Consider the following 16,279-nt stretch of genomic DNA (forward strand, 5'->3'; position numbering starts at 1 on the left):
ATATACACACACTTAAGTGTGTGCACTCTTGTGTGCATACACACACAACACACACGAGAGAGAGAGAGAGAGAGAGAGAGAGAGAGAGAGAGAGAGAGAGAGAGAGAGAGAGAGAGAGAGAGAGAGAGAGTTTTAAAGCCGAGGAGTAAGAAGAGTAAGAGGCCAGCTAGAGCATAATGTCCAAGACAGAGTGGGTACAGAATCAGGGACTCTCTCCATTCTGTATGTTGCATGTATGGGTGACAGGGAGCAGCTGATAACTTTATTCTGGAAGGGACAATAGAGATTTACAGGAGGATGGGGCATTGGTTACAGTAGAGATGTATAAGTTACCTTTCTCATTACTGTGATGAAATGCCTGACAAGCAGCTCAAGAGAGGAAGTGTTTGTTATGACTCACAAGCCACGGGGATCATTCTATTAGGATGGGAAGGTGTGGCTTCAGCCTAGGGAGCTACAGTGGCAGGAACCGGAAGTCAGCTTAAGATAGCAGAGCTAACAGGAAGTGGGGCTGGGCTATGAAGCCTGAAGGTCCTCCCTGGTGACCTACTTCCTGCACCTCCTAAAGCCTATGGGGAACATTTCCCATCAAAACCTCAAAAAACTAACTAATACACCCCTCCTCAGTCAGCCCTCCCTGGAAGCATTCCCATGGACACACTGCAGTGGAGGTGCTCTGCGGGGACATCCACCCGGAATTATCTACTCAGAGCCATAGACTCTAACGGGTTAGGGATAACGGTTAACCTTCATTGTCCACTTGACTGGTTTTAAACACACCTCTGAGTATGTCCGTGGGAATGCTTCCAGGGAGGGTCGACTGAGGAGGGGTGTATTAGTTATTTCTCTGTTGCTGTGGTAAAACACCATGACCAAAACCAAAAGCAACTTACAGAAGAGAGTTTATTTGGTGGGGAGACACACCAGTAAGCTGGATTCCATTGTGGTGGGGAGGCGCCACAGCGAGCCGAGAGCGCTCATCTTCAAATGCAAGCATAAAGTAGAGGGAAAGGGAACTGGAAGCAAGGACAGGCTATATGATCCTAAATCCCGTCCCCCGCGATGAACCTCCAACAAGGCTGTACCACCTAAAATTCCTCAAGCAGGACTACCAGCTGAGAGCCAAGTATGCAAATGCTGCAGCCTATAGGGGGCATTTCTCACCCAAATCACCACACAAGAAGAACCACTCTGAATGTGGGTGACACCACCCCATAGCTTGGGGTCCCTGAGTGAATGAAAAGGAAGGACGGAAGCTGGGCACCAGCGTTTCCCTCTGTGTGTCCTGCCTCCAGATGTAGTGCGTCCTGCTGCCCAGCATGACGGTCTACATCCCTTATTAAACCACAAGCCAAATTAAACCCTCCCTGACTTAGGCAGTTTCTTGTCTGGTATTTAACTAGTAGTGTGAGACCCTTGGGCTCCTAGCCACATCTTTTGTTTTGTTGACATCTACATTGAAATCTAAGGACAGGAAGGGACCTGCCCAAGGCTGCTCCACTTTTCAGAAGCTGAGCCAGGTTCAGAGGTAAGGGTCCTATCCTGTCCAGTTGACCCCAGTCCCCTGGTTCATCCCAGACAGATAGCTTGCCTGGTCTTCCCACTTAGCCTGGAAACAGGAAAAGCTTGCTGAACAGGAAATAAAGAAATAAGGGTGGGAGAAGAAGGCTCAGTAACCATAAATCTCTTTAGAATTTTAAAAGGAGCTGGGGAATATTGACACGAATTAAATCCAATAAAACATTCATTTAATTAAACTTTAAATGATCCAAATATTTGCTGTTTGGTTAATATTTGTGTAGCTGACAGGAGCAGAATTACGATGGTTCTGTGGGTACTCACGCATTCTAATTTTACATGAGTTTTTCCTGCACAAAGTGTATGTCTTCATACATACAAATGATAGGGAACTCAACCGAGAAAGGTACATCACCCAGCTGCCCCAGCCACCCAGGCCTGGAGGGTCACAGAAGGCTGCCACTGCCCTGACCCCAGGATGTTTGCCTTGTTTGTATTGGCCCTGTGTTCCGGGCTCTAGCAGACCTTTGGTGAAAATTGTGACCATGGAGGAGGGGATCCTACGGTTCATGTTGGTACCCTATCCTACATGGAAGCCTGTACTTGTAGCCCAGAACTCCAATCCATCAGATTGCTTGTCTCTTACCCTCTACTTGGCATGGCCCCCACTTTCAGATTCCCAGGCCCCTCCTATCTTGGAAGGCAGTGGTTCCCAGGCCTCACAGAAGCCTCTAGGATGCCCACTGTCCTCACAAGAGTCTGCAGCAGCCCAAGAAGAGGGGAGTCACTGTGTGCCAATTACCTAGGAGTGCAATACAGGTAGCTGGGGAAATCACAACAGAGAACTGGAGCTCTAGAGCCCAGGGGAAGCCATGTCTCCTACAAGGGCCACTCTATGTTAATTGTTTAACCTGTCTTTCTGGTCTTGATGGAAGTTAGATGCAGAGAAGGCGATTATCCTTTTTGTACCTAGCCTCAATTCTTCCCCCAGGACACTGAGAAAGAGGCAACTGAACCCTCCCTTTGTTGGTAAGCCTGCCTAAACTGAGGAACCCACAGTCCATAAGCATGAATGTTCTGGGTATGAACAGAGCTGCTCTGTGGATCTTCAGCCCAGCCACACTCCAGGCTGGCTTCCAGGGAAGCAGCATAGCTTCTCCCGGCTGCATAGTTCCAACCAGAAGGACCTCCAGGCTCCTGGGGTCAGTCGTGCAACCTACCCATGCTGAGCCTCCCTTGACCTCTCCCCACCAATAGCACCCCTTCAGGCTCTGGTCTGACTCCCAGGATGTGGGGAGCAGGTGCTGGGGGGATGTATAGCATCTTTCAGAGGCCCTCGGGATCTCTCTGTGTATTTCTAAAAGGCACCCTTCTTATTCCCGTAGTCCCTAGGGCATGAAAGGCAGTCCACTCATCTTGCTTCCAGAGCTCAGTGGTCATCCAGTGAGGAAGAGCGCCTTTCTCCAACTGAGGGAACGGATTCTGACTCTGAGCCCTGAGGGTCCAGAGTTCTGTGGAAGTTAAACAATTTCAGTAAATTCTCATTCTCTCTCTCTCTCTCTCTCTCTCTCTCTCTCTCTCTCTCTCTCTCTCTCTCTCTCTCTCTCTCTCTCTCTCCCTCTCTCCTCCCCCTCCCTCACCCTCTCCCTCACACCTCCCCTCCCCCTGACTCTCCTGGCTCTTGGTCTTGCTACACAGTCTGCACCTCTTTTTCCTGCCCTGAGCAATAGCACTCTTGGCCCAGAGGTGGGAGGGCAGCAGGCGGACCGTGATTTAAGAGGGAACTTGAAATGCACGGCTGTAATGTTTGTGAAATATTACGCCGGCTGCGTCCACATCCATCACTCGGTGCTTATCTTTCCTCTCGCTGGCTCCTTCGCTCCAGCCACATTTTTCCTCTGTGTGACTGCCCCTCCCCACAGGCCTCTTGGTTCTTGGGCTCCTTTATTTTCATTTTCTCCGTTGTCCACCCAGCAAGCACTGAGGAAATGCCTCGTGGACAGCTTGTTCATTGTCACAAGCCCAGGGCAGGGCCGCTGCATGTCAAGGAAGGGACTTGCCTGCTGCAGATCTGACCTTAGGCTCCTGCTTCCACCTCCACCCTGAAGCTGCACCTGCGCCTCTCTTCTTCTCTTCTGTTCCCCTCCCCCACGTGCTGGCCAAAGAGCACAGCCTGAGGTGGGGTGCTACTCCAGCTCCCAGCCCCCAGCATTCCACAGGGCTCAGCTCCCAGTTGGATGCTGTGCTTCAGCCTCTTTGGAGGACATACCCATCAGGGCCACCTATGTTGCAATACAGTGGCATGGTGAGACATCATAGCACCATGCAACTATCACAGCACCTTAGACTACATACAGATATACCCACCCCTGAAGCCAGCCCCTGAGTGGACATAGAGGAAAGGCAGGGGACCACCTGTCCCATTCCCCTCCACTCCAGCCTGGTCCCATGTTTACACTGAACAGCCTGGGTTTGATTAATTTTTCATAAACCGTAAGGATTTCAGAAAGCCTGGGGGTAGTGTGGAAATATCTTAGATCCTTCTATGTTTGCCTAAAGAATGACCAGGCTCCATGCCAGTTGGCAAGTGAAAATGGAATATGGCCAGCCTGAAGTACACTTCAAATAATAATAATAATAATAATAATAATAATAATAATAATTAATAATGAAAGGCCACAGTGCATGGCCACAGGACAGAAATTCAAATCCAAGCTCGGCAAATCTTCACACAGAAACAGACCTTCAAAGGTCAGCCAGTTCCTGCTCCAGACCGCAGACAGTTCAACCTTTAAGCTGCCCCCAGATGGACGACATAGCTGTCGGCTCACCAGCAGACCTTGACCGCACTCAGCAAATTCCAACTTCGTTAAGCAAAGGGCTCCAAGCAGCATATCCCACAGCCAGCTCTGTGGTCTCTGCTGGGTGGGGCTCATGGGGCCTGGCAACTGGTGTTCTCAACTGCACTCACAGACCCATGGCCCAGATGTTTCCCTAGCTGAGTCTCCTTTCAGACATTCGACATCATTGTAACTCATCATCCAGCAAAGGTGCGTTTCGTTGGCACATTATACACCATTTCTGGGGGCCCAGAGCTGCCCTTGGCCCTGCCCTTAAGCGAGTCCATGACTGTTCACCTAGAGTTGAGACCTGGCCCCCCTGTCTGCTTCTGACTGCTCTCTCATCTCCCTCTACAGAGGTGATTCAGCTGAGCCTCGCCCCCGAGGACAAGGTCAGTGTGACCACAGTGACTGTGGGGCTGAGCACCGTGCTGACCTGCGCTATTCGTGGGGACCTGAGGCCACCAATCATCTGGAGGCGCAATGGGCTCACTCTGAGCTTCCTGGGCCTGGAAGACATGAATGTAAGTCACCCGGCACTCATTCTGAGTGACGGCAAGGGATGTCCTGGGAATGCCAATGTGCAGGACACCATGTGGCAGAGGGCCTCCGTTTACCAGGTCCATGTTAAGCCTGCATCCAAGTCCCTGCATGTACAGAGGGGTAAGATGGATGACATTCATCAACCTGATGGTTATATCCAGTCCAAGGAGAGGGGCTACCAATCGGCAGGCACATGGCCAGGGCAGGTGGCACCTGCCCTAAGCCTGGGATCTGGAGAGGAACAGGCTGTGTGAGCCCAGTCTCATCCCTTACAGGGATGAACCACAAGTATCCAGAGAGCAAAGCCAGGCAGAAGGCTTCAGAGCCAGGGAGAAAAGCTAGCCAGGAACTACAAGGAAGAGAATCCAGCCCTAAGCTGGGGAGATTATGGGAAGATGGGTTGTTCCTGCAGATGGCAAAGCAAACAAGGTGGCTGGTTGGATGGAGGATAAGCGACAGGTGAGGAGGCAGAGGGGGCCAAGTAAGGCCAGAGGAGGCTTGCTTTAAGGAACTTCTTCTTGGGATAAGGAGATGCAGATCCAAAGAATTTCAAGCCACCTCCCACTGAAGATGGACATGGAGGTTATTCAGTCACAAGTGGCCCTGGCTTAGCATGGGACCAATCAGAGTGTCTGAAGGGCATTTACAAACTGATACCAACCATGAGAGCTTCTGTACACACAAACCCACACACCCAACACCACATGCACGCGCACACATACACACACCAGAAGACAGTAGGTGAGCATTATAATTCATACAGCCTGATGTGACCAGCAGGGGACACTTCTGGACCCTGAGAAACCTGACAGCTGCTTCTATACCAGCTTTGGGACTTGGAGTAATCTCTTGGTCAGCTGGTCCCTGGTAAATACATCTCTAAGAAAGTGACCTGGGTAGCACCTCCTTTCCACTGAACTTCAAGAAGGCATGGACTGTGATTCAACTATATCAATTGGTCTAGCTTTGGCAAAGGTGGCATCCAGACATTTCATGAAAGAAGTCAGCAATGCCACCCACGTTGGTGAGATACTGGGGCAGCTATGGGTCTTGGGCTGAAATAAAAGTAGAGTATTCAAGCAGAGGAGACTAGCCTGGTCTCCTTGACTCCAGACAGAACAGTAGGTCTGCAAAGGAATGCTTGTGTCAGAGAAGATTCATGGGATGAATAGTTGGATACTGGTCATCTATAAGAGGCAGAATTGGGGCTGGGGTGGAGGGAGATGATCTGAGCCATGTGACCACAAAGGAGACCAATCTGTGATCCTCAAGTGGGACACCACTGTTGCCACCAAGCCTGCCTCGTGGTGGATTGAGTCTCTCATCCCTAGGAATGTGCAAGCATGAGCAGGGACCAGAAAGCAGGGCTAACAGTCTCAAGACAGCAGCTTAGCCCAAGACCTGAAGCTGCTTCCAGGGCTGAGACTATCCTGGTGCAAATGGTCCAACCCCAAGTATAGGCACCATTAGAGTTGAGATGCAAGATTTTAGGGCCCTTTGGGTGGAGCCTGCAGACCATAAGGGAAGCAGCTAGAAAAGGTGGCCGCTGTGCAACCTCTAACCTGGCATATCTGACTGAGGAATGTCCTCAACCCTCTTGTCACACTCAGGGTTGTTTCCCTGAGATTTCCCCTTTGTGATATGGACAGCCAGTATCCTCTCCCATCCACCTCTGAAAGTCAGTGAAGCGCTGCCCTGGTGTGTGTGACAGACACTTCTTGAGTAAGTAGGCCCTTCATCCTCCAGGCCTGAGAATGGCTAGACCTTGCCAGAGGCCATAGCAAGAAAGTTCGTCATCATCAGAGAGAGAGAGAGAGAGAGAGAGAGAGAGAGAGAGAGAGAGAGAGAGAGAGCTGAATATGTGTACATTTATGTATGAACATGTATATGTTAAGGGTGCATATTGGGGGTGTCAGGTGCATGTGTGTGTTGAGTGTGAGCGTGTATATGTGTGCATGTGTGTGGGTTGGATATGTGCTTGTGTATACAGAGCCTCTCATAATTGGCATTCATTTGCAAACACCTTGGGCTGCTGTGATTGGCTCCTCGCTAGGTGGGGCCACTGGTGACTGACTAACCTCCCCAGGATTACTTGGTGCTCCATTTAAACACATCAGAAATAAAAGCAGAGGCAAACTCTCCTTAGTGCACTTCCCATCAGTTAATTAAATTACTCAAACATGCCTCCAGCACCAACTCAATTGCATTTCTCCTTTTCAAATCAGGTTAGCAATTTGGATAATTGTGGATGCAACTAGAGATTAATGGTCCCTCGTTACCTCCCTGGAAACAGTTGCTCATGGTTGAGTTGGTAGCCCATAAATAGGCAGGGTCAGTGCTTCTCAGAGGCCCCAAACATGGGTGCAGGGCAGCACCTACTCCACAGGGGTCTTCCCTGCATGCAAGCACACACATGCAATGCCCATACCTGCCTCCTCCACATCAGGGAGAGGAAGCACCACCTGCTAATGAAGAACATAGGCTGTGGGTTCAAAGGGGCCTAGTTCAAGTCTCAGCTCTACCATAAGTGGTGGTAACCTTGGAAAGGGTCTATGAAATGGGATAAATGACAGAGAGGGCTTGCCTTAGAGATTTACAATGAAGAGATACATGTGACATTCTTGACGTAGACTATTCTAGTGGTGCCATTATCACCATCATTATCATTATTCATCACTATAATTATTTTTACTGAAAGAAAAAATAAACAATAAGTAAAGGACATGGCTGTTTCTAGGTATAGTGAAGGAGAAAGTTTATTGTAAATAAAAGGGAAAACATAGCCAGAGGCAGAGACATCTGTGAGAGTCCACAGTGGTCACGCCCCTGAACCATGCGAAGAGGGGGTGAGGGAGAGGAGGGAAAGGGGAACTGGGAGCAGCAGCCAAGGGCCCAAAGAGACCAGGTAACAAAAATGGTTGGATTACATATGGGAGGGCAGCCGAGGGAAGGGATGCCCAGCCCCTAGGCTAGAGAAGTTTAGGGTAGGGGGCCAGGGTATGCCAACCAGGAGGACCTTACAACAGTTAGGGACTGAGAGAGGCTGGGAGAACCTAGTGGCCAGTGTCCACTTTGTTATGTCAAATAGGCCCTTCAGCATTTATCCCAGGGTTTGAGACTTAGCATCTACCATCATTAATAAAGTTGGTCATGTGTGGGAAACACCAGCTCAGCGTGAGACACACAGAGGGTTTGCAGCAGCATCCCCGCTTCCTCCCAGGACATCGAGGAGGTCACTTAGAGCAGTAAGTCAGTCCAAAGAGAGCAATAGCCGGGTCCTCAGATGGCCCAGTCATTTATGAAGCAAGAATTAGCCAGGGGACAACAGCCTAGGAGAGCACAGAGCTGAGGTTCCTGGTGTTTCCAGAGTCCATTGGCCATCTCAGCGCCCCTCACCCCCCCACCATGAGCACTGAGATTCCGTCAACAGAGTTGTAATTAATGCCTGATGCCCAAACATGGCTTCCAACCAGGGAAGCGGATCAGCCTTCCAAACCCCAGGCAGGGAGATTAGAAAACACAAAAGGTGTGGGTCTCCTTTCTTTGTCATTTGTATGAGACATCTTGATTGGCAAGAAAATATTAATCACTTTTTCTCTACTCTCTTAATGAGACGCTTTCATGGGCAACAAAATATTAATTTGTCTTGTCTTATCTGTTAAGAACTCTGTTAATGAATTCAGTCGCAGAGCTATTAGAGAATGCCATCCTAATGACACATGTAATTAAACTTTTCTGACTTGCAAACATCAAAGATGCCTTGCGCATCAGAATAATATTTGATCAGAAAGTCAATGTTCCCCTCTCGCCCGGAGGCAAGTGAGGAGTCGCCTGCCTGTGTTCTACAGAGAGCGATGGCTTCTGTCAGAGGCACCGAGCTTGCCAGTCATCGTTTTTTTGCATTGATTTGCTAACTAAGTGCCACAAAAGCTCCATGCTGGGGCCCAGAGCCAAGATGCTGTCCCCAGCACACAGGGAGGGGCAAGGCTTCACAAACACCTGTCAGAAGGGCTGCTGACCTCACTGGGGCTTCCTGTGACTAGGACAAGCGAGAGAGAGCCCCAGTTGGGTTATAGACCCCCAAAGGGCTTTGAATATTAATGTTAACAGCCCCGTTTCCCCACAGACTCAAGGGAACCACTGAGTTTTGATCGGGAAGCAATGTGGTCAAATGTGCCTGTTGCACAGGACCAGAGGCCCTCCCAACCTAAACTTGAACATGTCTCCAAGAAGAGTGCCAGGTAACATGGGACCCAGAGCAAAAGGGAGGTCCATGGCTGCTCTTGCGTCTTTCCCCTCTCTAAGTTGGCCTAGAGCACATTCAGAGTGGCCACAGTGGCTCTTGTCCACAGTTCCCTCCATGTGGCTATGGCACAGTACATTCACCTTGTCAGAAAGTCCAATCTGGACCTTTTAGAGCCTCCTGAGGGTGCGCACGCCAGTACTTCACGCGCATGTGGCTTCAGCTTCACCCCCACCAGCTTATAACAGCAGGAAACCCCCAAAGAAGAGCCCCACTCCCAGAAGAAGCAGCTGTGCAGGATGCTAGCCACAGCACACTTCGCAGAGGCTCCTGAGTTAATGCCCCTCCTTCTGTCAGCTTGAAGAGAAATCAATGGTTTCCACTCCATCCCATGGCCCCTGGAGCCAATAACATGAACCCTGTAATTGAGTTACTTCCTAGCCACCTATTGGTTTCTTACTGAAGCAGTCATTCTTCTCAGTGTGTCTCGGATCCAAACCCACGCTCCACCCACATCAGTTATTGGGGAACTGTGGCCACAGTCGCTGACCCAGAAGCTGTCTTCTTCAGTCAGGCTGCCCCTAGGAGTGTGTTCACACTAGTGTTGTCTGGTAGAGGAGGAAAAGGAGATCTTGTCATGCCATGGTGCCCCCACAGGCCATCATCCCACTGTAACCAGAAGTCAGCAGCCGTGTCTCCCTGCTCTTCTCTGCCCAGGTGACAACTGTTATGTGGGTAAGACGCAAATGCTGTCACTCATACAATGCCAGTAGCAGGCGTCTGTCAGCAGCCAGAGTCCATGATATGGTGTTCATCCTGGAGGGAGTTGCTCTACCCAGACACCATGCTATCTTAGGAAGCAGAAAGATGTCTACCACTATAAGTCCCATCAGAACGGGGCAGGTTAAGCTTTGAAGACTCTCCTAACTCTGAGGTCACACAGCTCAGTGATAAAGAAGCCACTTTGGACTCTGGGATTTTTGAGCCGGGCACAGAAGCTAGGAAAGCACCTTGCTTTCTTGCCTGGACCACAAAGAAGAACCATGTCTCCCCATTCCCTGGATAGCTCTTCATGAGCATGAGCGTGTGCACGTGCACACACACACACACACACACACACCAAGCTCAGAGCCAATCTTTGGGGGCTAAGCTGGGGCCTATGTCAAAGACAGAAGTATATGCTACTCTCAGCCCCACACTGGGCATTCTGGGATGGAGGCTGAATGCAGTCTCACTTTCTATACAAACAGAACACGCAAACCCACCCTGAACCACAGTCTATGGTTCTCTAACCACTCCAGGCTTTACAGCAGCCATTCCAAACCCAGACTATGCGTCATTGCCTCAACAGTGTCACTTGTCCTCTACCACATGACTCCTTCACTCTCCCTGTCATCCATAGGGTCATGGCACCTGCCCAAGGAGGGGACAGAAATGGGGCGGGGCATCCCAGAAGCTGCAGGTGATAGCAGAGCAGCAGAATCGCTGAGTGCTGGTGTGCTTTTTTCCTATGGCTTCACAGCTGCCCCTGTCTCGTGGTAGCAGGTACTGGGCTAGTCTCTTTCCCCGCATCCCTCCCACTACCAAATAAAGTGAGTGGAGTTAGACCACTCAGAGGCATGGAGGAGATTTCTGGGGTCCTGCAGCCCCCAGTGGCCCTCTTGGGGTTTCTTGATAACAGGACAGAATACTTAGTGCCTGGCACTGCCATGTTGTGCAGCTGCCTCTGCAACTCCAGCTCCTGAGATTCCCCCACAACCTCATCCACTTGGATGTGGGGTCAGGTATGAGATGCTGGCACATTAGCCACTTCCCTTTGGCCCCACTGAGGACTTTCTGAGGGGGGGAAGTGTGTGGGGTGTGTGTGTGTGTGTGTGTGTGTGTGTGAGAGAGAGAGAGAGAGAGAGAGAGAGAGAGAGAGAGAGAGAGAGAGAGAGAGAGAGAGAGAGAGAGAGAGACAGCTGGGACCTTGCGCATGCTAAGCAAGCACTGTGTCACTGATCCACATCCCGGTCTCTCACATTTCTTCTCTTTAAAACCACGGCGAGAGGGACAGTAAGATGGCTCAGTGGATAGAGAAAGGTGCTTGTTACCAAGCACGGTGAATCACTGGTCTCACAAGTTGAAGGAAAGAACCAAATCCCTCAGGTTATCCTCTGACCCCTACAACTACACACACATGTGCATGGACACACACACACAAGCATACACACGGATGGATTGGTGGATGGATGGATGGATGGATGGATGGATGGATGGATGGATGGATGGATGGATGGATGGGTGGATGGATGGGTGGGTGGGTGGATGGATGGATGGATGGATGGGTGGATGGGTGGGTGGGTGGGTGGGTGGGTGGATGGATGGATGGATGGATGGATGGATGGATGGATGGATGGATGGCAGACAGACAGATGTATAAAAAATTTAAGAAAGGGAAGGAAAAAAAGGTAGCAATGGCTCAGTGACTAAAGGCACTTGCCACTCACCCTGACATAACCCACATCTGTGCTATAGAACATATGCCTGCATACACACACGTGCACACAAAATAAATAAATGTTTTTTAAAATTTTAAAGATCTACCACACACTCAGTATATTTCAACTAACTTGAAAGGCCCACCCTTTATTTGGTTGTAGGTTTGAGGTTTCTGTGGGTTTTTTAACTGAAGCTCACTATTTGGGCTTTCAAACGTTGGCAGGCAGAGTACAGTGATAAAAGCAGTAACACAAAGCCCACTAGAAGAAAGCATCCGTACCATTGTTTGAAGGGTCTGTGAAAAGGTTCCCTTTCCCCCATGGCTAAACGGTATAAAACTGAGAACAAATATTTCTAATGAAGCACGTGCTTCTCTCTCCAAATGTTTCTTTAGAAGTGAGTTATAAAAAAAAAAAGACCAAAAGGAAAATGATTTAGGAGCTCATGACTCATTTATTTTTTATTGTCTTTGTATGAACTGGTCGTGAATCCTTTGTGGAGTGATGAGAGGCGTTTGATTAGCATGGAAAGCTGTTTGCCACACAGCAGAGAGTAGCTGTCATTCTGCATTAAGATCATCTCATTAAATGCCTGGGTACATTTTGTTTTAAACTCTTAGAAAACACAGTACTTGAAGCTGGGACCAGTTCCTTCCAGCTTGGGTTGAAGACCCTAGTGATATCTAGACTTCCTGCCTTTTTAATCTTTGGGTGGATTCAAACTGATAGGTGTATTGTCCAGAGGGGTCCAGCGGCAGGGAACACGGGTTAACGGATAGAGTGCTTGTCTTGTATGACCAAACCCTGGGTTCCATCCCCAGCATTGCATAACAAGGTGTGGCTACACACACTTGTAGTTTAGGTGGTAGAGGCAGAAAGATCAGAAGCTCAGAGTCTTCTGTTGCCTCCAAGCAAATGAGAAGCCCACCTGTGCCACAAGACCCTGTATTAAAAGAAGAAAATGAAAGGCACTCAGGGGATGGGTCCCAGGTCTGTAGTGTGCCAGCTTGTGGGCTTGCAGGTCAACCTCCCAAGAACTTCCTCTGGCATTGGCTTTCTAGGAAGACAGCTTCCTCTGGCTCACCTCTTTCCCCTCTTAGTGTTGCCATCAGTACCCTACTAGATCCCGAGCACAGAGCCTGCAGACTCTTCACAGACGTGATCACCACCCAGCCAGGGCAGGAGGCAGACCAGCGTCCCTCTTGGCCACTGCAGGTTGGAGCCCAGCCCTCCAATTATGCTCTCCAGAGCCTGCAGTCCCAGCCCCCACCAGAGCAGTGGCCCTGCCTTGCCCTATGCACCTACTCAGTGTGCCTTCACCTCTTGTCTCTTTGTCACTTTGTGTTGGCCTTGTCCACTGCCCACCATGCTGCAGCCCGCATTCAGACCCACAGTTCTATTTCTGACCAAGTCCATAAGGGAAGTTCTTGGGAGGAGTCAATATGAGATTTGCAAAGAGTTGACTTGTTTGTTTTGAAACAAACGGTCCTGTATCTCAGGCTAGCCTGGGTCCCCCCAGTGTAGCTAATGCATGCATGGGGACCCCATTTGGTCTGGACACTAAACATGTGATTCAAACGTCTCTGAGTATTGGCTACTAGCAGGCTATTAGATGTCACTCAGTGTAGGGACCACATTGTCTGACTGTGTAGACAAGATACCAGGATGAATAACCGTTTAAGGGCTAGAATCAAGCCAGTATGGAACCAGAGACCCTGTTTACACCCTCTTACTCAAAGAGAGCCCAGGGTACTCCTTGGGTTGATTTGTCTGTTTTATTTTGTGTTTGTGTTTTGTTTGCATGTATATACATGCACCATGTGAATGCAGGAGGCCAGAAGAGAGTGTCAGGTCTCTTGGAAATGGAGTTAGAGATGGTGAGGAGTTGCCATGTGAGTGCTGGGACTCTTGAACCCAGATCCCCTAGAAGAGCAGCCAGTGCTCTTAACCACTGAGCCATCTCTCCACCTCCCCCCCCCCCAACCAGGGATGCTACTTGAAAGAGCAGAGTTGAAAAGTTCTGGATAAATGCTTCCAAACTGAGCTTCAGCTTGTAACTTTGACAATATGGTTAAGCTGAACTTTAGTGTCACCCTGGAGGCCTTCTGTTTAACGCTGAGTCACCAAATATTCAGCCTTGGTGGCTCATTGTGACATTACTTATTCCTGACTCTCATGTGTCACTGTGGAGGCATCCCCCACCTCCTCTCTGCTTAACTACTGTTTAATACTGAAGTCTCATCTAATTACTTTCTTTAATAAGGGCAAATACTTAGAAAATCGCTTTTTAATAGACAGACATCGTGTCTTCAAGTAAAATTGTCTCCTTCCCAAAAAATGGATGTGCACCCATACAAAGAATGGTCTAATCTGGCATCTGTTTGTTTCTGGAAGGAACTTTGATTTTGCTAATACATTTCTATGTATCAGAGAGAAAAAAGCTATCCATAAAAAAACAATTACAGAGATGCAATCAAGCATTGATAGCAGTATTCAGACACATCTCAGGAAGCGTTCAGAGGAGGAAAGATTGCAGGCTTAGTTTTATGTAGCTTCTTATAAATCAATGTTTAAAGTAATTCTCTCACATCCAATGAGGTAATTTGATTTCTGCAGCCAGTATTCATATCCAGAAAACAATATGCATTTCGTTCTGTAATTATATGATGTCTATTGTTTTAGCCTAGAGAGATTATTTTATTTATTACAGAGGCGGGCCCTCCCTGAGCTGACAGCACAGGCAGTGATGTGCTCTGTACTTAACAGAAGAGCTCTGGAGCATCTGGCTGGCTCCTGCATCCCTCAGGGCTGGTGCAGCTCTTCCCACAGGCCCACTATCCCAGGTGCATGCTCTGCTCACAGGGAAGAGAGACTTACACTTGAGAGACAAGAGAAGCAGGCAGAGGCTAACAGACTCTTTCAGGGGTGCATAATCAACAGTTTGGGGCTCTGCACAAGGATATTTCTATCTGCTGCTGCCTTGAGTTAAACCTTTAGTCTGTCCCAGATGCCCTGACCTGAAAAATGCCAAAGAATGGGATCCCTCAGGGGGATACAGGATAAGGAAGAAATAGACAGGAAATGGAAACAAGATGAGGCCTGACCTAGGTATGTGGCTCTGTCAGTAAAGCTCCTAAGGTTGATGAGGACCTAAATTCAATCCCCAGAGCCCATGGGAAAAAGTCAAGTGTGGTGGTGCACGTTTGTGATCCCCACATGGGGAGGCAGAGACAGGAGGATCCGGGGACTCCCTGGCCAGCTGGCACATCCACATCAGCAAGCTCTGGGCCAATGAAGAGATCAAAGTGCCAAAGTGGGTGGCATCTGAGGAACGACACCAATGTTAACCTCTTGCTCCCACATGTACTTGCACACATGTGCCCCTGCACACATGTACATATGATATGCACCTGCACACACACAAACACACATACACATGAATACCTGGGACCAATCCCTTACCGTTCTGCCAGCCACTTTGTTGTGGCCACTCCTGTGTGCATGGCTAACCAATCCTTGATCAAACACCCAGATTTTCATACCACAGAACCGGAACAGAACTCTATGCCTACACAAAGCCTCACTCAGTGGCTTACTGCCCACTCAACCAACACCACTGATGTGAAGTGCGGTACTCCGCTCTAGGGAAACAGCGGTGACCACAGAGTCCAAGCATCCCCACCCCCACCCATGAAGCTCAAGTCTAGTGTGTTTCACAGGTGGTGAACACAGTAAAACAATCTCTTTGTGATCCTACCGACTCACCCTTGGAGACTGAGAGGCAGGAGCACTGGGCTGCAGGGCAGATACATGTGAGCCCCTGGAGGAGATAGAGATAGGTAGCAGCCTCCAGGGAGGAAGGACAGCAAGTGGAAAGTTCTTGTAAGCAGCAGGAAGAGGGGCTGGGCACACTAGGAGAGAGCAGAGTGGATGACCGGGGCTGGGGCAGCGCTGCCACTATCATCCCGTCTGGGTGAGGATGTGCGCCATCTGGCGTTTGCTTGAGAAACCCTGTTCTGTGGGAAGCTATGTGAGTGAGCAGGGAGGGACAAAGTAGGGGGTCTCTGCTACCCAGATGAGTCCACAGTGGCTGGGTGCAGGGTGTCACGATAGAGATGGTAAAAGAAATCAGATATTTTCAAATAAATCCTACCGACTCACCCCATAGGATGGTGTTCTGTGTTATGTTTGGTTTTTGGTTCCCCCCTCCCCAGAGGATAAAACAAGGTGACGTAAATCTGGAGATGTTCAAGCTCTTTTTATAAAATGGCACAGTATTCTCACCTATGCACACCCTCCCATAAACTATCTCTACATAATGTATATGGTGTAACATGGTTTAGATGCTACATAAACAGTTATTTTACTGTATTCTTCAGGGGTGTTGACAAGAAGAAAGTCTGCACAGGCACCTGTTTCTGATCATTTTCTCCCCTGGTTTGTTGGATCTTTAGATATAGAACACTGGCTGTCAGGAGGAGCTAACCATGTATTTGATTCTGACCCAAGTAACCTCTTGACCTCTGTTGCTGATGCTAATGGTGTACCACCTTCAGGTGACCCCTGGGAGTCTGACTGTGGCCCAGGTGATTGGCAACCCTGACAAGGTGGGCACAAGAGGAAGGGGCCACAGGAGCCTAGGGTTACCTTCAAGG

The 16,279-nt window shown here is 49.3% G+C and overlaps 1 protein-coding gene across 4 annotated transcripts in view; it reads left to right on the forward strand.

Moving 5' to 3' along the window:
• Fstl4 (follistatin like 4) overlaps positions 1 to 16,279 on the forward strand; it is a 406,082-nt gene that overhangs the window by 348,494 nt on the left and 41,309 nt on the right. For all 4 annotated transcript variants that reach the window (XM_040748611.1, XM_040748610.1, XM_005067777.4 and 1 more), the window contains one exon: positions 4,716 to 4,882. In XM_040748611.1, coding sequence (XP_040604545.1) covers positions 4,716 to 4,882 — 167 coding nt within the window. The remainder of the gene's footprint in view (positions 1 to 4,715; positions 4,883 to 16,279) is intronic.

Source organism: Mesocricetus auratus, unplaced genomic scaffold, assembly GCF_017639785.1.
Source record: "Mesocricetus auratus isolate SY011 unplaced genomic scaffold, BCM_Maur_2.0 Super-Scaffold_100007, whole genome shotgun sequence".
NCBI lineage: Eukaryota > Metazoa > Chordata > Mammalia > Rodentia > Cricetidae > Mesocricetus > Mesocricetus auratus.